This window comes from Equus quagga, chromosome 5, assembly GCF_021613505.1.
Source record: "Equus quagga isolate Etosha38 chromosome 5, UCLA_HA_Equagga_1.0, whole genome shotgun sequence".
Classification (NCBI taxonomy): domain Eukaryota; kingdom Metazoa; phylum Chordata; class Mammalia; order Perissodactyla; family Equidae; genus Equus; species Equus quagga.
Window position 1 is genome coordinate 60531899 of NC_060271.1, and position 26736 is coordinate 60558634.

The following is a 26736-nucleotide window of genomic DNA, read 5'->3' on the forward strand; positions in this document are numbered from 1 at the left end:
CCAAGCTGCTGCTTTGGCCTGAGTTTATTCAGGAGGACAGCTCCATCTCCTCTCCCTCTACCTGGAAGAGGAGGCTTGAGGGGCCATGGCTGGCAGTGGGCCTCTTCCCGTGCTGGGCTGAGTGGGAATGGATGCACCCACCTCCCGTCTTAAGTCTAGGGCCTGTGGCAGGAGCCATCACACCACCTTGTTGATGATGACGCCTAGTTCTTCAATCTCACACTGGACTTCATCGCCTTTCTGCAACAGAGCAGGCCATGAGGATGTCAGTCCTTTAGTCTGACACACATCTACACATACACAGGCCTGGATTTCTGAAGTCTAAGCCAAGCCTGCCAGGCCTTCTGGGTCCTCCCTTTCCTCCTTTTAGCCAACCTACCTTGAGAAAGACAGGAGGTTTCCTAAATACACCAACACCTGGGGGAGTCCCCGTCAGGATGACGTCCCCTGGGTAGAGAGTGACGAACCTGGGGCAAAAGGGCCAGGTGAGACCTGGGGCTGAGGTGGCCACAGCCAGGGATGGAGGGCTCAGCTCAGCCTCAGATAGGTGTGTGGGGCAGGGCTGCATTCCACTTACTGGGAGACCCAGGCTATCAGCTCTTCTGTCTTAAACACCATCTGGTTGGTGTTGCTGCTCTGGACCACCTCCCCGTTCACTCGGCAGCAGATCTTTAAGTTGTGTGGATCTGAAATGCAAAAACAACACCTTGGGGTTCTCCCTGTTTTTCCTCAAACCTCCCCCTATACTCAGAAATGAAAGCACAGGGAGGCCCATGACTTGCTAGGTGAAAGGGCTGTCTGCTGGTCTCCCTGCATATGCTCTTGGCACTCTGCTTGCTCAGACTCAGCATTCCCTACTCCGGAACTTTCTGTATGGACACTGGCAGGCCTGTGTGCATCCACACCTATCAGAGCACCTGCCAGTGGTCAGTTGGGTGATTTAAGGAGGGAATGTGTCCCAGATCCTCCAGAGGGAGAGAAAAGTGGCAGTTTTTTGCCTTAAAAAATGGACATCTAAAAATGACTTGGCATCTATAAAACAACAGAGTAACTGCACAAGCGGGGGCAATGAAGCCTCCAGCACCTGATGCGGGCAGGGAACAGCTTACCCACGATAGTGTCCTGGCTAAGCAGCTCTTTGAACTTTTTTTGTTTTACACACTCACAAATATACCCCTTTGAGCAGGTGGAACACAATTTAACTTCACCAACTACTGCATGAGGTGGTGTGAGGCTTAACCGCCTGGACAGGCCCCCACCTGAATGGCAGTGCTCTGCCCTCTGACCTGCCATCTTTCCTCCTGGCTCACTGTGCTCTTGCTGCAGGTAGCTGGTGCTGCCCTGGTAACACTGGCTGGGCAAGGTCCTGTTGGTGCTCTCCAGCTCCCTTAGTGTGGAAAATGAATGGGCTTTCTAACAGCCATTCTGTGTGATGCGCAAGGGCCAGCTTTGCTTCCTTCCAACTTAAAGACTCTTCCAGATGGTGGTGGCTAGACGGAGCTAGACCTACCCATCAGGGGAGCACCATTCTTTGTAATGCCCTTCACAACTGCAGGTTTACCACCTCTGGGGCTGTGGTCCTTTAGGAGGTGAGGGGACGTGGAAGAAGGCCTGCTGAGGACTTGTGGCCCAGCTTTAGAGACTTGCTCTCTAAGGAATCAGCAGAAGGCAGCTGGTGGAGGGGGAATCCGCATCAGGCTGCACCCTACACTCCCACTTCCTGAGCACTGCTTTTTCTGTACTTTCATGTAGCCGTGCAAGAGCAGGGAGAGTCGTCCATGGGCTCTCAGAGACCTACCTGCTACACCGTCCTTGGTCACCAAGGCAGGGCCCAGGGGACAGAAGGTGTCAAAGGTTTTTCCTAGGAGCCACTGCTTTCCATTGCGTTTCATTTGCCAGTCACGAGCACTCACGTCATGTGCCACAGTGAAGCCGGCCACATGAGCCATGGCATCTGTGGCCTATAGGGGGTATGGGATTTGGCCAGATTGGAGGTTAGATCACAGTGACTCCAAAACCTGTAACAAAGCCTTTATCCCATGTTAGTAGCCAGAGCTAGCCAAAGGTGGTAGGAGAGGGGCAAGGCAGGTGTCAAAGCAGGTAGTGCCAACTACTTCCCAATGCCAGGGAATGTGCCAGTACTGGCACTGCCCCTTCCACCTCACCTTGATGTGCTTGCCTTTCTTTCCAATGACCACGGCCAGCTCCACCTCCCAGTCCACCTCCTGTAGAGTGGGAAAGGGGCAGTGAACTGCCTGGCTCTGGGGCCCTTTCCTGTGCTGAGGGGCTGCATGTTGTGCATCAGGGCCTGGGCCTCTAACATGGGGGTTGCCGCTGGCCCGCATTTATAATCAACACAAACCAGAGTGGAGTGAACAACGGGGGCTGCGTGACTTGCAGAGCCATAGACTTTGGGCAGTGGCAAGCAGCACCACTGCATACAGGCACAGCTGCCCATTGTGAGTGTAAAGGAGCACCACCAGTCTGGGGGACTGAGTTTAGAAGTGACCCTTGATACTTCCAAAAAAGGATAAATAGCAAGTAATAATAGCTAACCCTACCATGTGCCAGGCACCTACTTTAATGTGTTAACTCACTTAAATGATAAGAAAAGGATCAACATACCAAAATAAATGTGGGCAAAAGCCTTAAACAAACAATTCACAAAAAGAAAAGAAACAGCCACAAAAAATGAAAATATGCTCAGCATTTCCCATAATCAGCAAAGCACAACTACAAAATAGATCCAATTTAGCCTTTCAAATTGGCTGCTCTTTCTAATGGTGACAACCAGAGTTGCTATGAGCACACCTGATACCTGATCTCGGTCTCTTGGTCTCTAATATGGCTCCCCACTAGAAAGAACTGGGTACCTCGGGAGAAATGGCTAATTCCAGGTCCAAAATACAGTACAAGATGAGCCTGAAGTATCTTTGCCAGAAAGCAAGGAAGTGCTCAAAAAGTGAAGAGGATGGGAGCCAACTTGAAGCCCCTCACCGGCCAAAGTGAGACCTTGAATATCAAAAAGAATGTAAATGATAGATTACAACATATTAGATAAAAATCAGGAATTCACAGTGATACTAAAGGGACAGGGATAAAAAAAAGGAGGGAGGCAGCTTTTCTTCACAGAATGCTAGATAATAAGAGAAGTTATGATAAAAAATCACCTTTTCTAACCCCCAACGCAATAATGGATTCTGGTAAGGATGACCAGAGGATCCCTGGATGAAAAACTGCAGCAATAAGACAGTCATGTGGTCTCAAACTAATCCCTTATAGATTGATTATTAATTACCACAGTGAAATGCACCTTTACATTGGAGAGATCTTATGAACGTAAGTAAACTGAGTGATCAAGGACCACCTGACATGAGCCTCCCAATGGGAGGCAATGTGGGTACACAACATCTATTGCTATAAGACTGAATGTTTGTGTCCCCCCAAAATTCCTATGTTGACACCTAACCCCCAATGTTATGCTATTAGGATGTGGGGCCTTTGGGAGGTGATTAGGTCAGGAGGGCAGAGCCTCCATGAATAGGATTAGTGCCATATAAAAGAGACCCAAAGAGCTCTTGCCCTTTTAGCCATGTGAAGAAACAGTGATTTGACAGCAGTGGTGAACAAGGAAGTGGCCCCTCACCAGGCACCAAATCTGTTGGCGCCTTGATCTTGGAATTCTCAGCCTCCAGAACTGTGAGAAGTAAATTTCTGTTGTTTATAAGCCACTCAGTCAGTGGTATTTTGTTACAGCAGCCCAAATGAACTAAGACACCTGTACAGACAAAAATGTTTAACCTGAATCTAATCACGAGGACACAACTAGAAAAATCCAGAGTGTAGGATATGCTATGAGACAACTTGCCTGGATTCTTCAATAAGTCAGTGTCATGAAAGACTGAAAAGGGCAGGGGGATTGTTTGAGATCAGAGATCAGCAAACTATGGCCCGCCTATGGGTTGAATCGAGCTCTCTGCCTGTTTTTGAAAATCAAATCAAGTTTCCCTGGAACACAGCCATGTTTATTCATTTATGTATCAGCCATGGCTGCTTTCAGACTGCAGTGGCAAAGTTGAGTTGTTGCAACAGACACTATATGGCATTCAAAGCCGAATATTTACTAACTGGCCCTTTGAGAAGAAGTCTGTAGGTCCCTGTCTCAGATTAAAGCCACTAAAGAGACATAACCAAATATAATGTGCAGCCTTGATTGATCCTGGGTCAACAAACAAAAAACCAAACAAAACAGTACCCAAATTAAAAGTCATCTTTGAGTGTGGTATATATATACAATAGAATATTACTCAGCCATAAAAAAAGACAAATTGGAGGCTGGCAGGGTGGCATAGCAGTTAAGTTCGCACACTTCGCTTTGGCGGCCCAGGGTTCGCCACTTGGAATCCTGGGTGCAGACCTATGCACTGCTTATCAAGCCACGCTGTGGCAGGCATCCCACACATAAAATAGAGGAAGATGGGCACGGATGTCAGCTCAGGGCTAATCTTCCTCAAAAATTAAGACAAAATCTTCCCATTTGCAACAGCATGGATAGACCTTGAGGGTATGATGTTAAGCAAAATAAGCCTGACAGAGAAGGACAAACACCACATGATTTCACTCATATGGAGAAGATAAACAAACACATGGCCAAAGAGAATAGATTACTGGTTACCAGAGGGGAAGGGGCTGGGGGTGGGCATAAGGGGTAAAGGGGCACGTATATATGGTGGCTGACAAATAATAACGTACAACTGAAATTTGACAATGTTATAAACTATTGTGACCTCAAAAAAATTTTTTAAAAAAGGTCATCTTTGGGGACAACTGGGAATATTCTCATTTGGACTACATATTAGATACTATTCATGTTAATTTTCTTAGTTGTGATAATGATATTATGGTCACATGGGACATTATCCTTATTCTTAGAAGATGCATGCTGCATTTTATTAATTTTCTACAATGAAGGTACAGCACTTTTGCAATTCAAATGGGAATAGTGGAAAGGTCTCTCTTCTTATTAATTTCTTTTTTCCTGAAGCCAGTCTTATTACTGTACAATCCCCTGTAGTTTCTATTTAATACACTACTGAGCAACAGGTGGCTCCTTCTGGCTGGATGCTGAGCACTGAGTGCCCTGTAATGGGCCCCAGTGACCAGGGAGGGCAGTGGGGAGGCACCGACCTGGCTCTCGGGTGGGAGGACGACCTCATCGTAGGGCCCCACAATGGAGCTGGCAAACTTGCTGAAGATGATGGGCTCCTTGGGCACGGGCACGTTCTGTTCTTTGCAGTGGTCCACATAATTCATGCCAACACACACCACCTTGTCTGGCCGCGTGACTGGGGCCAGGAAAGTCACCTCTGACCGTGGTAGGACTGGTAATTGGGCAGCCAGGGCTCTACAGAGACCAGAGCAGGAGAGAGGGGCTGTGTGGGAGCAGGCCAGCAATCCTGGGGCATGCTGGGGAGATCCTGCAGCGGCTACAAGTTTTGCTATTTAAAATATATTTTCTAGATCTATCAACGAAAAGGGTCAGTGTGAAAATCAAGCCCAGCTCTTGCCCTCTGATATCAGAGCACTGTTTATTTATCCAGTGCTCATTTCCTTTCCCCCATTAGGTGACACACATCCATGTAACTGAATTCAAAAGGTGCAAATGGGAATAATGGAGGCCCTTCTTCTTACCCCCTCTCCTAGTCACCCCGCTCCAGCCTTGGAGAAACCACTGTGTCCTGTGCAGCTCTTCCCATCCCTTTTTATGCAAATGACAGCACACCATATACAGCTTTTAAAAATACATATCTATTTTGAAGACGTCTCCATAATAGTATATAGCTTCCTCTTTTTTCTTATAGCTGCGTATTACCGTAGTGTAGAGACACCCAATTCCCTAATGAGAGATGGGGAAGTAGTTTCCTATCTTGAGAGAACATGACAGTAGGGGAAACATGCTCCTACCAACACTGTGTGCTGTCAAAGATTTCTATTTTTGCCAGTTTAACAGGTGAAAATGATCTCAGAGTGGTTTTTAATTCACTGTTCATCGACATCTTTAGACCAGATTCCATAGGGCTTCTGGATTAAGGGAAGTCCCTATCTAATCTAGCCCAAACCCAACAACCATCTTTAAGAAAATCTCTTTGCAGTCATCTCTTCTTTAAGGAGCCAAGAGTCCAATCACTCCCCCAGCTTCCCAAGATGCCTCTTAGGACCCCAGGTAGCAGCCTCCTCAGGGAGGCAGCAACTTAATCCTCTGCGGAAGGCAGTGTGATGAAGTAGTTCTGGCTCCACCACTAAATGGGTGGCCTTGGGATAATCACCCTCCCTGGACCTCAGTTTTCCACCCTGTAAACTGAGGATGTTGTCATAAGATTTCTAAGGCTCTTCACTAAGAGAAGAGGTGACAAAGAAACGGTGGGGTTACTCTGCTCCCTTGCAAAAGAGCTCCCTGCCCATTCTGTTTCCCAGGGCAGGGATGGGGCGGGAGGAGGGAGAGGGGGAACAGGGTAGTCGCTGCAGGACAATGCTGCCTGCTGATTTACCTTCTCGCCACTGAGAGCGTGGCCTCTCCCTGCTCCAGGAACTCTATCATCGTCTTGGGCAGTGTGGGGTCAAAGGCATTGAGGTTGATGACCCCGCCACCAGCCTGTGACTCCAGTCCCAGGTGAGGTCCCATCAGGTGGGGTGCCTGGAACTGCACCAGTCTCATGTCTCTGGACTGTTGAAAGGGCCACCTCTGAGCCTGCAGAACGGTGAGCAATCTCCTTCCACCAGAGACCAGCATCAGAGTCTGTGGAGAAAAAAGCAGGTCCTAGGGGCAGGGAGCTGGGAACCATCATCAGGATCCCCAGAGTTCCTTGAGCTGTGCCCAAGGCCCTTCACCCCATCAGCCATTCCTGGCACACCACATGGGAAGTGCTTCAGATTTATGTTATTTCACTCTGTTACACTTTATGAGGTGACTTTTTGCTCAATTCAACGCATGTACTGAAATGTTTCTAGAGGAGTGACTATCTCATGCCAGGCACTAAGCTGGGTGCCAGGATTCCAGCGTTCTTTCAACCAGCGCTTTCTGAAAGCTTACACTGTACCTGGGCAAATCAGACCTACTCAGCTCTGCCAACCTGCTTGCGGGAGAGGCCGAAGTCAACAACTGATGCCATAAGTAAGATTCAGCAATTGGGACTACTGCTGCGACATCAAGGGTCCTGTCTTTGTCTAGTTTCTTGTTTTTTTTTAAGATTTTATTTTTTTCCTTTTTCTCCCCAAAGCCCCCCGGTACATAGTTGTATATTCTTCGTTGTGGGTCCTTCTAGTTGTGGCATGTGGGACGCTGCCTCAGCGTGGTTTGATGAGCAGTGCCATGTCCGTGCCCAGGATTCGAACCAACGAAACACTGGGCCGCCTGCAGCGGAGCACGCAAACTTAACCACTCGGCCACGGGGCCAGCCCCCTTTGTCTAGTTTCTTGAGGAAGGAATGCTGAGCTGAGCTGGGCTGGGCTAAAACGAGCAGGACTAGGAATTAGACAAGAGTAGGGCCCAGCACGGGCAAGTGACACTGGAGAAACTGGATTCACAGTTGCCACAAGCAATTTTTTAAATGCCAGTTTGATCCTGTTACCCTCCTACTTAAAATGCTTTTCACCGCTGATATTACCAAGCCAGAACCCCTAGCTGTCCCAGCATTCTAAGAGCAGCCCCCACCTGCGTCTCCAGACAGACATTACTTAGTTTCTCCTGCTGGAGCACAGGCTGCCTGAGAGAAGAGGCGACAGACAAAGGGCAGGGCCTAGGCCTGACAGGCATCCCTGGGCTGTCTCTTCTCTGGGTTCTGGGGCCATGTCTGTCTCTTTCACTGCTGAGGCCACAGTGCCCAGCACTGTGCCTGGCACACAGAAGGCTCTCAGCTACTCTCTACTGAATGAGCAAATGCCAGAAGCAGAGGCTTGACTCTTCACTACTTGGGAAAGCTTGGTGCTTGTCAACCTCAGGAGGTGTGGCTGTGCCTTCCTCAAATCACCTAGAAGGTATCAACAGGGCTCAGGTTCTGTTTTGAGTTCCAGGCTCTACTCAAAGACAAACCCCGTTCTCTTGTTTTGTTTCTAATCTAAGTCTGGCCTCCATTCCAAACAGTCCCTCCCCTGCATGGTTCCTTGCTTTTAAGAATAGCCCTTTTCGCTCAGGCATGTGGAAGTAGTGCCAGACGCCTGATCCTCACCCCCACCATTCCATCTGTCTTGTTCAGTTAAAGTTCTCAGTAAACTAGTAAACCATAGTAAACCACTGTGCTGGCAGATGAGTCCGACCAGAAAAACCAGGCTTCAAGCCTCCTGCCCTCCTGTCATAACACAAGCCCAATCATCACACTGTCAAAAGGCTGTTCAAGCCCAAGTGCATGTGCTCAGACACTCCACATGCTAAAATAACAGTAACTGCTCCCAGTGAATGCCAGGTCTCATTTTAATCGCCTTATCTACAATGTCTGGTTTAATTATTTTGACAATTGTGGAAAGTAGGTACCATTAGCCTCATTTTACAGATGAAAAAGTTACGGCTTAGAGAGGTTAAGGGATTCGCCCATATTCCCAAGAAGGGGAAAGAGCTGGAAAGACTTCAATCCAAGTCCAGGTGACATTGAAGTTTTTAGTTCAGAAACCAGGTGTTGTGCAAACAAGATAATCCAGCTTCAGCCCACTCCCCCCCCCCCCCCCCCCAGGACACTTTAGCCCAGAAGGCTGTGGTGAGAAGTAGGAAATCCTCTAGAGGCCCTGGACACCCTGTCTGCCCCTAGCCATGCTCAGGGAAGCTTGGTCGCCTGCTAGCTGCTGCCTCAGGGATAAGGCTGGTCATCTGCTCTCCACGATAACCCCAGGCTCCACTAACCGCCCTTTCCACATGACAGGCACCAGCAGGTTCTCATTCTGTCCAACAGGTAGTGCACCCCATTTTACAGAAGGGGACACTGAGGCGTAAGGAAGAGAAGCCACCTGCCAAGGTCAGAAAGCGGCCCCGGTGCTTCTGTAACAGAGCCCGACCTCAATCCACCTCTGAAAAAGGATCCTTAAGCAAAGAGCAGCGACGTGAGGCGAAAACGGCACAAGCATCGCAGCCTGAAAGACCTGAGCTTGTACCTGGGACGGCGTCCCGCCATCCACTCGCCTGGGACCCTGTGCCGGCCCCTCGGGTTCCCTATGAGCCCAGCTTAGTCCCCTGCACTCAGTGGGCGCTCCCCAGGGCCCGCCCTGCCCTGTTTTCAGAGCGGGTGGGAACCTGGGTCCAGTCCTGCCCTCAGCTGGAGGCCTGGAGGGAGCCTGAGGCCCGGCGCCCCGCTGCCTGGCGCGGGGACGCCTCCCGGCCTGGCCTGAACTCAACCTACCTGGCGGCAGCCGGTCCGGGGGTCCAAGGTCAGCGAGCGCCGAAGAGCTCCTATCACGATGGAGAGGCTGCCGGAGAACTACAGCTACAGGGCACCGCGCGGCGCCTCTCAACGAGACGTCGGCAGAGGCGGGCGCTCCCTGGTGACGTTGCAGAACGACGGCCAATAGCAGGGCGCCTCGTTCTGCCCCGGAAGCCAAGTCCTGAGGGGGCGGGTCCGGCGCTGGAGGTCTGGCGTCTCACGAGTGCACCTTTGGGCTCTGGGCTGGGTCCACGCGGCGGAGGACGCGGGCGCCCGAGGCGCAAAGTTCTTGGAGGCGCTCTCTCTTAGGGTGCCCTGCGCTGGGACGAGCCTGAGAGAACGTGCCTCCTGAAGTTGTGCCCTCCGGGCGCCTCGCCCGCTTCACCTGCGGCAGGCAGGCCCTCCTTCTAGGCCAGGCCCCGTTCTGATTGTTGGGCAAATGCGGTGGAAGGAACCAAATTATAGCGCGCTGGCAGACAAAGACACATCTTTTTGTCTTCTGGTTTTAACATATCCTTGAGGAGAGGAGGGACGATTGTACCCATTTTATATATGGAGAACCAGGGGCCGGAAGTGTTTTGCTCAAGATGACTCAGGCAGTGAGTAGTGGAACCAGCATTCTTGACCCCAAGTCCAGCCTTTTACACCCAGTCTTAGCAGCCCTGTCTTCTATGCAGTGTGTTGGGCACAGGGCAGGGTAGTGGGAGGCATAACCTCCAGCGTCAGAGAGCAGGCGTTCTAACGTGGAGAGGTGGTTTAATTATCAGGCGGTTACAACCCAGCTTTCCAGGCATCTGGCAAATGAAGACACATAAGGGGCTCTGGGCAAGAGGTCCCAGACCTAATCAAGGACCAGATCATCAGGGGCTTTACTTGTCCCAGGAAGGAGTTGGAGCCTTATCTAAGCACACAGGAGGCCATTGGAAGGTCCTCACCGGGGGTGCCATGGTTAGACTTGCGTTGAGTAGTTTTACTCTGGCCACACCTCCAAAGAAAGGTGTCTGGGTAAGAGTGCAGCTGGGGAGCGCCGTGGTGGCTTGGCTTGCGATGGAGATGGTGAGTCCAGAGATGTTCAGGAGGTAGAACTGACAGCCCTCAGTGATGACAGGAGGTGGGAGTGAGGGGGAAGGAGGTGCAGGCCCAGTCGTAGGTTTCCGGCCTGGTAGATGGCAGTGCCATCCATGGACACGGGTTCTGGAAGGGCAGCAGGTCTGGGGAGAGGATGGTGAGCTCAGTTTTGGATGGGTTGTATTTAATGTGCCTGTGGGACATTCCAGAGTCACTGCAGAGTGCGCAGTTGGAGATATGAGTGTGGAACTTGGGGCTCTAAACTGGCTTGAAAGTAGAGGTCAGCATAGAAATAGAAATGGAACCTGTGGGAGTGAGTATGATCGGGGGGAATGGACTAGAGAGCCTGGCGTAAACCCCAGTCAGGAGACATATTATGTAAGGGTGGGCAGCACCAGAGGGGCAGCCAGAGAGACTAAAGGGAAACAGGGTAAGGGAAATATAACTTAGGCAGAGGTCAGGGGGCCACGCTTTCCATGTGCCAAGGAGAGGAGGACTTCTGCTTCTGGACAAGATGGAGGAACAGGGACAGGATTTACACTCCTGCATGACAACCAAAAAACTCAGATAAAGTGTATGAAACGATGGTTTTTAAGAAATTGGACCTCAAGCATGAAGAAGAATGATCTTGGATAGACAGGAAACAAATGAGGCAGGCCCTATGGCTGTCCCAGCTTAATGCTTTGAGAGAGTTTGCAGGCTGTGGCACAGTAAGTGGGGACTGAGGTGGACACAGCATCTCCCATTAGTTGCAGCAATGGAGCTGAGGGCCCAGTGAGACCAAGGAAGCTAGAGCTTGCAGGATAGAGTACTGGAGTCAAGATACATGGGCTGACAGAGAGCTCAGAGTTCTGTAGAGGTTTCTTCTTGAGTCTTCAGCAGAGTACTGAGCAGTGCATGCCTGTGAGGTAATTATCTGAGACCAGGGAAAGAATCATCATAAAAATTAGAGGGAAGAGTGCCAAGAGATTGCACAAGGCCAGGAACAGTGCCTCTTCGCAAGCAGTGTTCCAGTCCTGCCTGATGAATCAAAAATCAAGACCCAAAAGAATCAAACTGCCTCCAAGTAACTTAACTACGTCACAGACCAAGCTCAGTAATGTTTATAGAAACAAAATAATCAGCACCCACAAGGTACAAATGATCTGCTATCTAATCAAAGATTACCCAGGCTTGGAAAGAAGCAGGAAAACGTGACCCATAATGAGAATAATCAAGCAGTTTAATCCAACTCAGAACTGAAAGATGTTAGAATTAACCGACAAGGACATTAGAACAATTATTATTAACTGTACTCCGTATGTTCAAAAGTTAACTAGAGACATGGAAGATACTTTAAAAAGACCCAAATCAAACTTCTATTGATGTAAACTACAATGCCTGAGATAAAAAATGCACTAGGTGGATTAATGGCAGACTCAATTGTGCAGAAGAAACGACTAGTGAATTTGAAAACATAGCACTAGCTGTTCGGCCGGAAGGTCTATCTTCTCATCATTTGCCAAAATGACCAACACAAAGGGAAAGAAGAGAGTTCCCCACTATATGTTCTCTAGACCTTTTGGAAAACATGAAGTTGTCCCTTTGGCCACAAACATGCAAATCTACAAGAAAGGTGATCTTGTAGGCATCAAAGAAATGGGCACTGTTCAAAAAGGAATGCCCCGCAAGTGTTACCGTGGCAAAACTGGAAGAGTCTACAATGTTACATGGCATGCTGTTGGCATTGTTGTAAACAAACAAGTTAAGAGCAAGATTCTCACCAAAGGCCTAAATGTACATATGAGCATATTAAGCACTTTAAGAGCCGAGAAAACTTCCTGAAACATGTGAAGGAAATGATCAGGAAAAGAAGGAAGCCAAAGAGAAAGGTACTTGGTTTCAGCTGAAGCACCAGCCTCCTCCACCCGGAGAAATGGAGAAATTGGTTCTCCATTTGTGAGAACCAATGGGAAGGAGCCTGAGCTGCTGGAACTCATTCCCTGTGAATAAGAGATGTAAAAAATATGAAACGCCTCTAGACTGTAAAACTGCTTCTCTCAATAGAGTAGAGGTGTAGGGTCCCCTCACCAAAGAAGCATTTAAAGCAAACTTAAAAAAGAAAACATACCACTAGGAGCTATCCAAAATGAAACACAGAGTAAAAAATAATTTAAACATGATGAAAAGATCATTGGTGAGCTGTGGGGAAAAAAGAAAGAGGGATATAGTAAAAATACGGGGAAATACAAGAGACTGTCCTCGAGTTTTCTAAATTATGTTTGACAATTGAAGCAAAGGTAACGCTGCCCGATGTGGTTCTCAATGTATATAGAGCAAATATTTAAGACAATTATATTATAAATGGGGGGGTGTAAAGGGAGGGAAGGTTTATATGCTTTACTTGAACTGGTAGAAAGTCTACCCCAATTGACTGTGATAAGTTATGTATATATAATGTAATATCTAAAGAAACCACTAAAAATTGATACAAAGTTAAGCTCAAGACCACTGGACATAAGTCAAAATGGAATTCTAAAAAATGTTCATGTAGCTCATGGGAAGGCAGGAAAAGAAAGCGAAACAAGAACAAAGAAAATAAACAGAAAACAAAAAAATAAAGTGGTAGATTTAAGCCTTAATATAGTCATAATTAAATAATTACATTAAGTGTAAATGTATTATATGTTAAATGTAATAAAAAGTTAAATTAGATTGAATAATTATATTAATTATATTAAATGGTCTAAATATACCAGTTAAAAGGCAGAGATTGTCAGAGTGGATAAAAAAGAAAACATGCTGGGGCCAGTCCAGTGGCGCAGCAGTTAAGTGTGCACTTTCCACTTTGGCAGCCCAGGGTTCACCGGTTTGGATCCCAGATGCAGACATGGCACTGCTTGGCACACCATGCTGTGGTAGGTGTCCCACGTATAAAGTAGAGGAAGATGGGCATGGATGTTAGTTCAGGGCCAGTCTTCCTCAGCAAAAAGAGGAGGATTGGCAGTAGTTAGCTCAGGGCTGCTCTTCCTCAAACAAAACAAAACAAAACAAAACAAAAACATGCTGTCTCTATGGTGTCTACAAAAAACTCACAACAAATATAACAGTGTAGGCTGACAGTAAAAGGGGGAAGAGATATACCATGAAAACATTAACCAAAAGAAATCAAGAGTGGCTATAATAATTTGAGTGACATAGACTTCAGAGCAAAGAAAACTACCAATGACAGAGAGGGCCGTTACATAAGGATAAAGAGTCAGTCCACTAAGAAGACATAGCAATCAGAAATGTGTAAGTACAAACAGCAGGGGTGTGTAATATGTGAAATAAAGACTGACAGAACTGAAAGGAGAAACAGACAAATCCACAATTATGGCTGGAAACTTCAACATCCCTTTCTCAACTAGACAGCAAATCAGAAAGGATATAGAACAACTCAACAGCACAATCAACCAACAGCAGCTGATCAACATTTAGAGAACACTTCATCCAACAATAGCAAAATACATATCCTTTTCAAGTGCCCATGGAGCGTTTGCCAAGATAGACCATATTCTGAGCCATAAAACAGATGTGAACAAATTAAAAGAATTGAACTCATACAGAGTGTGTTCTTTGAGCAAATGGAACCAAACTAGAAATCAATAACAGAAATATAAGTGGAAAAAATTTTAAACACTTGGAAACTAAAAAGCACACTTCTAAACAATCCACGAGTGTAAGATAAAGTCTCAAGGAAAATAAGAAATACATTAAGCTTAATAAAAATGAAAAATAACACACCAAAATTTGTGGGATGCAGCTAAGACAGTGCTCAGAAGGAAATTTACAGCACTAAATTCTTACTTTAGAAAGGAAGAAAATTCTTAAATCAATAAGCTTAGCTGCCTGTAGCTCCTAGGAAAAGGAGAGATAAATAAACCCAAAGCAAGCAGAAGAAAAAAATAATAAAGTTAAGAGCAAAAAATAAATGAAAATTTCAATGAAATTGAAACCAGAAAAATAATAGAGAAAAATCAATGAAACAAAAAGCTGGTGCTTTGAATAGATCAATGCAATGACAAGCTTCTACCAAGAATGATAAAGGAAAAGGGAAGAAAACACATATTACCAATATCAAGAATGAAAACAGGTGATATCACTACAGACCCTGAAGGCATCAAAAAGATAATAAGAGGATATATGAACAAATCTACACAAACATATTTGACAACTTTGGTGAAATGGACCTATTCCTCAAAAGTTCAGACAATCAGAATTTGCCCAATATGAAATAGATAATTTGAATAACACTATATCTATTAAGGAAATCGAATTTGTAATTTAAAAACTCTTGAAAAAGAAATATCCACTCTTAGATGGTTTCACTGGAGAATTCTATCAAATGTTTAAAGAAGAATGAACACCAATTCTACATAATCTATTCCAGAGAACAGAAGAGGAAGAAACATGTCTCAATTCATTTTATGAAGGTTAGATAGCCTGATACAAAAAAGAGACAAGGATAGTACAAAAAGGAAACCACAGACCAATATTGCTCATGAATATAGGTATAAAAAGCCCTAACAAAATACTGGTAAGTATAAATCAGCAATATAAAAATAATTCTCCACCATGACCAAATGGTGTTTATCCCAGGAATGCAAAGCTAATATCCAAAAATTAGTCCATGTAGTTCACCATATTAATAGGCTAAAAAAAAAAAAACCCACTATGTCGTATCAATTAATGTAGGAAAAAATCTGACAAAATTCAACACCTGTTCATGATAAAAAGTCTCAGAGAACTAAGGATAAAGGGGAATTTTCTCAACTTGATAAAGAGCATTTACCAAAAAGCCTACAGTTAACATTATAGTTAATGGTGAAAAACGGAATGCTTTCCACCTAAGGTTGGGAACAAGACAAAAATGTCTGTTCCCACCACTCTTATTCATCCTAGTACTGGAAGTTCTAGCTGGTGCAATAAGGCAATGAAAGGAAATAAAAAGCATATACATTGGAAAGGAAGAAATAGGCGTATCCCTATTTGCAGATGACATGATTGTCTTCATAGAAAATTCCAAGGATTCTACAAAAACAAAACGAAACAATACTCCTGGGAAGAATAAGTGAGTTCAACAAGGTTACAGAATACAGATCAACATACAAAAATCAACTATATTTCTATACACTAACAATGAAAATGTGCATCCTGAAATTAAAAATACAATACCATTTGCTCAAATAAAAATGAATACTTAGGTGCAAATCTAACAAAATGTATGCAGGACTTGTATGCTAAAAATTACAAAACACTGATGAAAGAAATAAAAGATCAAACAAATAATGAGACATACCATGTTCATAGACTGGAAGACTCAACATAGTAAAGATGTTAATTCTCCACAGACTGATATACAGGTTTAACAATTCATACCAAAATCCCAGCAAGATTTTTTGTGCATATAGATAAGAGTATTCTAAAATTTACATTGAATGGTAGAAGCACCAGAATAGCTAAAATAATTTCACAAAAGAAGAATAAAATGAGAGTAATCAGCCTACCCGATTTCAAGGCTTATGTAGTTACAGTAATCAAGATTGTGTGGTATTAGCAGAGGGTTAGACAGATCAATGGAACAGAAAAGAGAACCCAGAAATGGACCCACACAAATATACCCAACTTGTTTTTGAGAAAGATACAAAAGGAATTCAATGGAGGAAGGATAGTCCTTTCAACAAATAGTGCTGGAGCAGTTAAATATCCATCACTTAAAAGAACCTTGACCTAAACTTCATATATTATACAAATTTAACTCAAAATGGACCCTAGAATTAAATTTAAAATGTAAAGTTATCAAACTTTTAGAACAAAATATAAAAAATCTTTGAGATTTATGGCTTGGTAAAATGTTCTTAGACGTTACACCAAAAGTATAATAAAAGAAAAAAATCATTGAAGTGTACTTCATCAAAATTAAAAACTTTTGCTCTGCAAAAGGATGTTAAGAGGATGAAAGAACGAGCTATAGACTGGGAGAAAATATTTGCAAATTACTCTGACAAAGAACTTGTATCTAGGATATATAATTAACTCTCAAAAATGAACAGAGAAACAGCAATCTAATTAGAAAATGGGCAAATGATGTGAAGAGATGTTTCACTGAAGAAGTTACACAGATGGCATGTGATCACATGTAAAGATGATTAGTGTCACTAGAGATTAGGGGGATGCAAATGAAGACCATGATGAGATATCACTGCACAATTATTAGAACAGCTAAAATAACAATGGAGACAGTACCACATGCTGGAGAGGATGTAGATAACCGCATCTCTCCTACATTGCTGGTGGGAAGGTGAAATGCTGTAGCCACTCTAGAAGGCAGTTTGACTATTTGTTAAAAAACTAAACATGCACTTACCATATGGCCCAACAATTGTACTCTTGGGCATTTATCCCAGAGAAATGAAACCCTGTACATGACTGTTCATAGCAGTTTCATTTGTAATAGCTAAAAACATGAGAATAACCAAATTTTTTTTTTTACAATAGGTGAATGGTTAAATAAAATGTGGTATATCCATATCAAGGAAGGCTACTTCTCAATAAAAAGGAACCAACTTTGGATATACTCAATAACTTGGATGAATTTCAAGGGCATTATACTGAGTGAAAAAGGCTGGTCTCAAAAGGTCATATTTTGTATGATACCATTTATATGACATCTCAAAATTTCAGAGATGGAGAACAGATTAATGGTTGCTAAGGGTCACATATGGGCATTTTGGTTTTTATGCACGAGAAAAATAATCTTTTTTTAAGCCACTGCTATTTTGAACCCCTGTTACTTGCAGCCATACATAGTCTGAACTGATAAACCTTCTGTCATACCATGCTTTCTCAAATTTCCTCTTCAATCTCAGTTCCTTTTTCAGACTCACCCTTCTCCATTCCAACCTATAAATGTTGGCATCTCTCAAGCGTGGTCCTTATGGCTCCTCCTCTCACTCAGTAGGATCCCTAAGCAATCTTTTTCATGCTTGATGGCTTAACTATCACCTACAGAAGGAAGTCTCATATGTGTATATCTCCATACACCCAACTGTCTGTTGGACATCTCCATTTGATGTCTCAAAGCTACCACAAACTCAACATGTCTGAGACTGAATTCATGATTTTTCCACATAAAATATGGTTTTCTTCTCTATCTTAGGGGATATCATGACCATCCATCCAGCAGGGCAGCTCCCAGAGCAGAATTCAGTCTTTGCCCCTCCCTCACTTCCACTCCCAGTTCCAACCTATCTTCACATCCTAGCAGACTTATCTCCCCAAATCTTCTGAATAGTTAGAATTCCCACCATCCCAGGCCAAGCCGCTATTATGTTCTGCCTGGCCGTTCTCCTGCTATGCCTCTGTGACGATTTTAGAGCATGTCCACAAACTCTTTGACATTCCTTCCATCAACAAGTGGCGTCTAATTTCCACCTCCTTTACTGTGGGCTGAACTTAATGACTCCCTTCTAATAAATAGAGTGTAGTGGATGACCCTGCATGACTTCCAAGGCTAGTGTGTTCGTCTGCTTAGGCTGCCATAAGACCAGATCGTTTAAACAACAGAAATTTATTTTCTCAGTTCTGGAGGCGGGGAGTCTGAATCAAGGTGTTGGCAGCTTGGGCTCTTCTGAGGTCTCTTTGCTTGGGTTGCTGATGGCCACCCTCCTGCTGCCTCTTCACATGGTTGTCACTCTGTGCATGCACCCCTGGTGTCTGTGCAAATTTCCCCTTCTTATGAGGATGTTACCAGTGCATTGGGTTCTTGTTGTCCCCCAGGATAGAAATCAAGAGAGATGACAAATGGAAATAGAAAAGTGAAAGTTTATTAGCTCGTGCACAAGGGAGGCACAAGGGAGCCAGTCCAGAAAGGAAAGGTGCAGGTGATTGCCTCATTAGGGAGCAGGACTGTGGGGCTTTTATTAGGCAAAGGCTCGGGGAGAGTGCCTTGTCATGGCATGTAGAGGTGAGGTTTTCCTTGCGCTTGCAATATTGTTCGACATGCCACCATTGCATGTTTCATTAGCATGTAAGCTCTCCACCCCTGGGTGTGATTTTTACTATGATAATGGGGCTAGGGTCACCTTCAGTGGACTCCTGGGTGCTAGAGCACATGTGTAAGCCTGGGAAAGTCCTGATTCTGTGGAATGTGGATCCTGGTGGTCTCTGATTCTCCTAGCTTGCCCAATGGTTAGGGGCCTTTTCTTGTTAGGCCAGGGGCCTTGTAGATGACCCTATCTCATTAGACTAGCTCCTGTCTCGGGGACACCAGTCATATGAGGGCCCACCCTAATAGCCTCATTGTAACTTAATTTCCTTTTTACAAGCCCTATCCCCAAATACAATTATATTCTGAGGTACTAGGGGTTGGGACTTTAACATAAAAATTGGGGGGGGGACACAACTCGGCCCAAACCAGCTAGGTAATAAATGGTGATACAGCTTCTTCCTGGCTCTCTCTTGGGACAGTGTATCAGTCTGGGTCCAATCAGGAAAGAAATCACGTAGTAATTTGAACAGACTAAGTTTAATTTAAGAAAGTATTAACCGGGGATTGGAGTCATGAGGGATTGGCTGGTAGGAGTAAGGAGAATTCTAAAGAATATAAAATGATCAGATAGAAGGAGAAGCCATACTCTTAGAACCCAAGGAAGGAGGCCCCCAGGGCTGAGATGCAGCCCTTGCTGGGATGGCTGAGATGTTGTAGAGCTGCGCTGGTGAAATCTGCTGGAAACCTGGAGCTCACCCGGGGTCCACCCTCTGGGCTACTGGAGGCACTCTGTTACAGCACCTCCTGAGGGAGCAGGTGCCAGGGAGTTGCTGCCACTGGTGCTGCCGGCAGCAGGCACTGGAGGTGGAGAATGCAGCAGGAGCCTGGTGCAGGAACGAGCTGACACGCTGCGGGAGGTGGGCCCTGGGGAAGCCGCGTGTAACACAGGAGGATGGTGCTGGAGGAGCTGCCTGTGCTGCGGGAGCCCGCCCAGTGGGAACACTGAAACCCAGGAAGCAAATCCTTTCCTCCTAGGGTGTCGCTCCAGTGCCCTCCAGTGTCAGCTGGCAAGGAAAAAATATTTAAAGGGCCTGGGGCCATTTTCACAGAGCTGCAAAAAAGGTGAATCTGGAGCTGAGAGGCAATAAACAGATAACTGGCCCAGTCCACCTCCTTGACCTCTCTGCTTCCGTGTGCACCCGTTTACACACATCTGAACTCCGTACAGCAACAAAACGACTCTCTCTTTCTAACAATGTGAAGCATCCTTCGTACCAGTGACGAAGTTCTCACCCTTTCCCCAGGAGTCATGGTATCCATCACTGGCTATATTAATTGCTCCTCAAATTCAGTAACAGTCTCCTTGAATATTCTCTTGCTTAAAATGTAAAATTACATTCTGACAACTTGTGTCTAAAGTAAAATTGGGAAGCAGAGAGAAGCAAATGGTGAGCACCTCCAAGGGTAACAGTCAAATAGAAAGTACAGGGAGCTATCACAGTTGACCTCTCTGTAATTGGTTGGAAGGCCATGGTTGATACTGATGGCTTGCTTCTTTCACTGCACATTCCGTATTTCCTCTGCCCTCAACTAGAATCTCAGCTGGTAGGGGTTCTTCACCTAGAGGAGCGACCTCAACTTTCCTTCCTGAAAGGTTTGAGCCCTCAGTCGTCCTGCCTTTTTTGGTTACGGTAGTTTTTCATTAACCTTTACTATTTTCATTAACCTTTTTTATTGCTGGATTTTTCATTAAACTTTGCTGCAAATCTCTGCCCCTTCCAAGATGGAGGAGGTCCAGTGTAGTCAACCTGCCACCAGACGGCTGGCTGGTGCCCACTGGGCATGGTGCCATATCAGGAATTTGATATTGGTCTCTGCTTTTGGCAGACGAGGCACTTAGCAGTCATGTTAGCCAGGTCAGCCTTGGTAAGGGGGAGTCCACATCGCTGAGACCATGTAGATGCCATTCCTGCCAGCTGGTCACTTTGTTCATGGGCCCGTTGAGCAAGCATTGGGGTGGGCGGGGAGAGAGGCTGGCTGACATCCACAGAGTATGTTATTTTGTCCACCTGATCATGAAGTGTCTCCTCTGCAGTGGATGCCTTTTCTTGGGCATTCACATGCACATCAATATCTTCACAGTCTGCATCTGTCCGGAGAGGTCCATCCACATACCTTTTCTCCAGACTTTCTTGTCACCAACTGTGATGGTTCATTTTGTGTGTTAACTTGGCTTGGCCACGGTGCCCAGATATTTGGTCAAACATTATTCTGGATGTTTCGTGAGAATGGTTTTCAGATGGGATTAACATTTAAACTGATAGATTTTGAGTAAAGCAGCTTGCCTTCCGTAAGGGGGATGGGCCTTGTTTAACTGGTTGAAGGCCTAAATAGAACAGGAACTGACCTTCCCTGAGCAAGAAGGAATTTTGCCAAAGACTGCCTTTCGACTCACACTGCAACTCCTCCCAGTTTTCCAGCTTGCTGGCCTACCCTGTCAGATTTTGGACACACAAGCCTCCACAATCACGTGGGCCAATTCCTGAAGATAAATATCTATCTATCTATCTATCTATCTATCTATCTATCTATCTATCTGTCTGTCTGTCTGTCTGTCTATCTACCTACCTATCTGTCTATCATGTTGATCACGTCTCTAACTAATACACCGACCTTCCATCCCTGTTCCTTCCAAGTCCTTGACGATGCAGCCAAACCATTAACAACTGATGCTGCGTCAACGTAGATTCATTCTTCTGGCCATCTCTCACTCCAGAAAATCAAATATGCTGCCCGAAGTCCTGTCCACAGGGAGGAGTTTTCTTTACCACTGACCTTCAGGGCCATCCCTGAGTGAGAGGTCAGGCGGCAGCTTATAACTTTGGGGCGGTATCAGCATTATATCATGCAGACCCATCTGTAAACCACGCTTGAGTGTTTTCATCCTCAGTGAACTGATCCTAAAGAACATCCCAGGAAGCCCCAGGCATGGGTTGGGGAAGAGGTGGCAATGCGACTGGAGTTGGTGTCAAAGGAACCTGAGCCACCTGCTCCTGCAACTCAGCTAAAGCTTCCACACCTGCCCGGGCTCGGCCCATGTGATGGCAGATTGCTGCTGCACACGTCCAACCTTATGACCAGGAGGGCCCGACAACACCCAGATTGTTCTGGGTGGCTCAGGCCGCACGGCCACCTGACATCCCATGGTTTGGTGCCTGGTCTCTGACGGAGCCCAGCAGCAAGCTGGAGCTGTTCTCCAAAGGAGAGGAGTTACCTACAGAAGAGGGGACAGACGTGCTCCACAGTCCTCGAGTCTGCGCTGCGAGGATGCTCCTATCGGCGCGTTCCGGAGGCTCCATAGAGCATCTGTATTTGCCATAAACTTCAATTTCCACATGACTCCTACCCCAGCCATCATCTGGTTGCAAGTGCATGAAAGACCTTGAACAAGAATCACCGTGAGATGTGATAATAACCAGTGACTGTTCTGCAGACCACAACAGCCTCCTTGCTGGTTTCCCGGCATCCACTCCGGTCCCCTCCAATTTGATGTCCACGTTTCAGCCAGAGGGAGATTTTCAAAACACCAGTTTGACATAACTTGTCAGTGGCTTCCTGCTGCTCTCAGGATTAGACCAAAATCTTCTGAGGACCTTGCCCCTACCTGCTGCTCTGCCCTGCCGACCAACCCATTTCACCTGCATTTGCGCCCAGGATTCCTAGCTCCAACCCCATCAACCCAGCCCCTGATTCTGGGCAGCGCTGTCTCCCTTCCACCCCACAGCCCTTTACCTGGCTCACTCCTACTCGTCCTTCAGGTTCTCCTGGGGAGCCTCCTGAGGTCACGTGGCCTGTCCAAACGTTCTCACGGAACCGTGGGCCTCACCTTCATGGCTGTGGCACTGGTTGTAAATTTACACTCTTTTCTGTGATTTATTCTATTACTGTCTTATCTCCAAAAAATTATTAAAGTCTGCACCAAGGAAGAGTTTGCAAATACTCTACCATTTTATCCCCAGACGCTGGCACAGTGCTGGGTGTACAACAGTTGTTGTTGTTTTTGGTGAGTGAGTGAATGAGGAAGCAATGGGCTGGGGGACCGGGGTGGACAGGAGCTGGAAGGAAGATACCTCCACATCAGTGTCTTGATGCCTGTTCCCCACACATGGGGGACAGGGCCTGGGTCAGGGGCATAAGTCCGAGATCAGGGTGTCCTCCCTTCTGGGCCCCTTTGCTCTGCTGAGGACAAAGTTCCACTCACGGCTGAGGAGTTTGTCAACAAAGCTGAGAACCTGAGGATTTCGCAATCCTGGTTGGCTGGCAGTTGGCTGTTGGGGACTGACTGATGGCTTTGCCTTATTTTTAGTTTCTGGAAGTTTTACTCTATTTGGTGATTTTTCGAAACTGGGAAAAAGCAGTGGCTGGCTTCATCTGCTGTCCTCCTGGGGTCGGGGCGCAGCCAGAACTGCTCAGGAGGGGAAAGCGGATGAAAGAGGGGCTGGGCTCGGGGCGGGTGGGTGCTCAGGCAGAGGGGCCCTACAGTGCATGCCGAGGAGAAGTTTCAAAGAGACATTGACTCCAGTGACGCCCAAGAGCTGGCCCCATGACCCGCAGGCTCAGGGCCCTGACCCCCAGCATACCCTGGCTGTCCTCTCCCACGGCAGTGACCTCCTTCCCTACAAACTTCAGTTCCACAGCATTACTGACCACTCCCTCCCCCATGTCCAGCCACTGTGCCAGTCCCGGGGCCCCAGGGGTGAACGCCATGGCTTCCGCTTGCAAGGTGCCCACAGGCTGGCAGGGGAGGCAGCAGGGGGAAGGTTGGCCTTGGCCCCTCTTCCTTCAGGGCCCACCGGAGTCTAGAAAGCACACTCCCCACCTCACAGCCTAAGCCTGACATTAGGGGCTGTAGCTGTTGAGAATTTCAGCTAGAAGTGCCAGACAGCCCAGTTCTAACTGGCTTAAGAGGGGTGTGTAGGTTCCAATTAGTGGCTCTTATAAGTGAAGAGTCTAGAGATTAGCAGGGCCTTGCTTAAGGTGCTGTTTGATTTTGAGTTCAAGGGCTGACACCCCCCCTCACCCCTAGACCTTGCTTTCTCTCTCCTCATCCCTCTGTCAGGCCTTCTACTCTGGCTTCATTTCCATAGCTCCTCACAGTGACAAAATGGCAGCAACCGCTCGAGGACTCTCATCCCCTCAGCTTCAGATAGTGAGGTAGCAGCATTTTTTTCCCAGCCTTCCCAGCACAGGTTGCCCTGGGCCTCATTGGCTGTAATTGGGTCAGGGGCCCCCCCTCAACCAGTCAGTCTGACCGAGGAAAGACAACATACCAATTGGTTTAGGCCTGGCCTTGGAGTTAGGGTCCAAGGCTTTAAGTATAAGAGAGTGGGGAGGGATCCCCAGGGAGATTGGGGGACTAATGCCAGGAGAAGAGGGAGGGTGCTGGGGAGGCAGAAGACTGGTGTCCAGTCAACCGACTTTCCTCATTGTCCCCATGGTGCCCAGGAACATCGGAAAGAAAGAAGTTCCTGAAGGCCTCTTTTCCCCCAGGGAAATGGAGGGGCCATCTCAGGCAGAGGGATGGGGTGGACCCAGATCCTGCATCCACAGGAAGGTCTGATAATTTTCAAAGCCAGCCAAGAGAGCTGAACAGAGGGGCCCTTTGCCCAGGTCAGGGTGCGAGAGCAAAGACAGGTAGGGCTCGGGCAGGTGAGTTAGAGGGAAGCTGGGGTTTCCTGCTGGAGGGACAGGTGGAACAAAAAGGTATGCTGCAGCTGGCAGGGAGCCCAGCTCTAACACTGATGGTGGGGGAGATCCATGGGGGTGGAGAGGCCACTGACTGGTGCCACCACCCCCCGAGAGAGGGCCGTGCTAAGGTGGAGCCTGAATCCCTTCCCAGGCCACACTGGGCCTCCAGTCAGGCCCACTCCCATTACACTGTCTCTTCTCCAGGACCTCTCAGCTCTGGCCAAGGGCTAACTAGACCCTTACCGTCCCCTTTGAGATATATGTGATTTCCCGCTGCGAGTGGGCAGGGTATGGGTGAGATGGGTGGCGAATTTCTTGTGGGTGTCCTCATCTTGGCCCTGCTCAGGCACAGGGTTACTCCTGGCCCGGCTGGCTCTGGTTCCGGCCCACAGACACCCTCCTGCCTGTGCAGACTGGGCTCCACCTACACCCCACTTTTGACTTGGCAGGCAGCTAGAGTCTGCACATTCCGTTTAGGACCAGCTGGTTCAGACAAAGTCCACGCGATTCTAGCTGACCCATGCATAACCAGAGATGGCTGGCCTCGTGCTGCCCTACCCCCAAGTACTCGGGCCCATGTGACAGACGAGAGGCCTGAAATGGGGCCCAGAACCTGCTGTGGGTTGGCAACAGTATCTATGGCTTTGGGGCCTTGTCTGGGATGGAGCGGCTTGATGGGGGCAATGGAAAGAACCAGGAACCATGTCCAGGATGACAGGAGCTGACTGGAGGAAGCCCTCATACTCAGTCTCAGAGCCTTCCTGACTTGGCGTCACAGTTCCTGTCAGGAATATGTCCACCTGGGAAGGTGGGTCAGACAAGGGAGAAAGGCTCCCAAGCGCTCTGCATGGGCATCACACGTGCTTCACACCCTGAGGCAGGCTCCTCCCTTCCTCACTTGGAGCCTGTTTCCTCTTGTTTTCTTCAGTTCCATGGGGATTCCATATGGGCAATCCTCTCGGGCGAGCTTGTCCCCCAGCCTGTGCCTCATGGTGCCTTCCCTCATGGCCCAAGTCACTGCCCTGGACTTTCCTCTTTGCCTCTGGTGTCCCCACAAGACATGAACTCCCCGAAGGCAGAGGATGCAGAGCATTCACTGAGCTCTCCTCACGATGCAGCCCACGCCTGGCATGTGGAAGGTGTTTAATAAACGTAGGATGACGCCTGCCCTGGTGTAGACCCGGGAATCTGGAACGTGGAAGGAGCAGGGGAGAGGGTGACTGGAGTGTGACCACCTGGTGTGAAGGAGGAGGAGAAAACCCACTCGAAGCTGACACGCAGGGATTGGGAGCCGACAGAGGGCAAGCAGCTTGCAGCCTGGGGAGCCTCCGAGGCAGCAGTGAACTTGAAAGACGGAGTTGATGCTCCTGTGGGCTCCAGGTGACTGCACAGAGCTTGGAGACAGGAAGGTCCGAGAGACTGCCACAAGCTCTCTGTCCCCAGAAAGGTGTGTGGGGGCTGTTCTCAAGGCGGGTTCTGTGTTGTTTGAAACCTGCTCCGCATGCCCCTGTCTCCTGGTCTCCACAGCCCAGACTTTTCTGGGACAGCTTGCTGTCTCCTGTCTGGGCCATGAAGGGTGTACGTGGGCTTTCCAGCTTTTTTGAGGGTTTTAGAAGCCTCATGGGTAAGGCTAGGCTGGCAAAACCAGACGTAACTTTATTTGCATTGGGCTGGAGTGAAGTCAGTTCCGTGCGGTAACAGCTATGCAGTCTACTGAGTAGTTACATGTGTCCAAGTGAATAAAATGACAAAAAATAAAAATGGGTAGTTAGGTCCCCTCTGCCCGGCACGCAGCTCAGCGGACTCCCAGTCATCTTGTGGGATTGTTACTGATAAATCCAGTCTTCTGGGGGAAAACCACGTGGAGAATGAGGCAGAAATATGAACACGTCTTCGATGCTATGAAAGAAATGACAAGTAGGGACCTGGGGGTGGGAAATCTGGGAGGAGGCAGGTGTGCAGCACAGTCGCCCCCTGGTGGTCACTGGGGAGCACCGCACTTGGGACCACAGGCCAATGGCATCTCCAGTCAAACCGCCTGGAGGAGGAGGAGAGAACGATGGATCCTCTGGATGGTAGACTGGCCCTTGGAAACTTGCACAGCAGTGTGATGGGGAAGAGTATGGACACCTTATCCCACGTCCCTGGCCCTCACGTTCCCCAATCCGCGTTGTAAGGGTAACAAGGGGGGCCTCCTCCATAGGCCGTGACAGTGAATGAGACAAGCCAGGCCCACACTCCTCCGCGCTGGCTCTGGGCCCTCTCCTGTGTGAGGCAGGTCAGTGTGGCCACGCAGCGGGTGGTGGCAGGAGGGTGGAGCCTGTGAATGGCGGGCTGCCCCCCGTGGCCTGACTGAGCCAGGGGACCCCCCCAGTGGGCCTTGGGGTTAGCAGAAAAACCGGGAATCATCACAGATTTATTTCCAATACTGGAAGCTCCTTCTGAAAAGTCTGTCCTTTCTCTGGTGGCTTATTGGAATGAGTCACCCTTCTATAGAAAGGGAGA

General features: G+C 47.5%; 1 protein-coding gene and 1 pseudogene across 1 annotated transcript; one reads left to right on the top strand and one right to left on the bottom strand.

Annotated features, from left to right (window-relative positions):
* Positions 1–6: 6 nt before the first annotated feature.
* On the bottom strand, positions 7–9516 carry LOC124240207 (fumarylacetoacetate hydrolase domain-containing protein 2A). The gene is made up of 8 exons (XM_046663029.1): positions 9384–9516; positions 6549–6796; positions 5188–5404; positions 2166–2225; positions 1799–1961; positions 578–686; positions 380–467; positions 7–240 (listed from the first exon to the last, which is right to left on the bottom strand). Exons 2-8 carry the CDS (start codon positions 6788–6790, stop codon positions 178–180), a joined length of 942 nt encoding a protein of 313 aa, XP_046518985.1. The 5' UTR covers positions 6791–6796; positions 9384–9516; the 3' UTR covers positions 7–177.
* Positions 9517–11978: 2462 nt separating this feature from the next.
* LOC124239622 (60S ribosomal protein L21-like) lies at positions 11979–12464 on the top strand (annotated as a pseudogene).
* Positions 12465–26736: the final 14272 nt, after the last annotated feature.

Excerpts from the sequence above, each read along its gene's own strand:
- LOC124240207 (XM_046663029.1), bottom strand. The coding sequence starts at position 6,790 with ATGCTGGTCTCTGGTGGAAGGAGATTGCTCACCGTTCTGCAGGCTCAG. Across the intron at positions 2,226-5,187 it reads TCCTCCCACCCGAGAGCCAG|GAGGTGGACTGGGAGGTGGA; the intron begins GTCGGTGCCTCC and ends CCCACTCTACAG. Across the intron at positions 687-1,798 it reads GACCAAGGACGGTGTAGCAG|ATCCACACAACTTAAAGATC; the intron begins GTAGGTCTCTGA and ends TTTGCATTTCAG.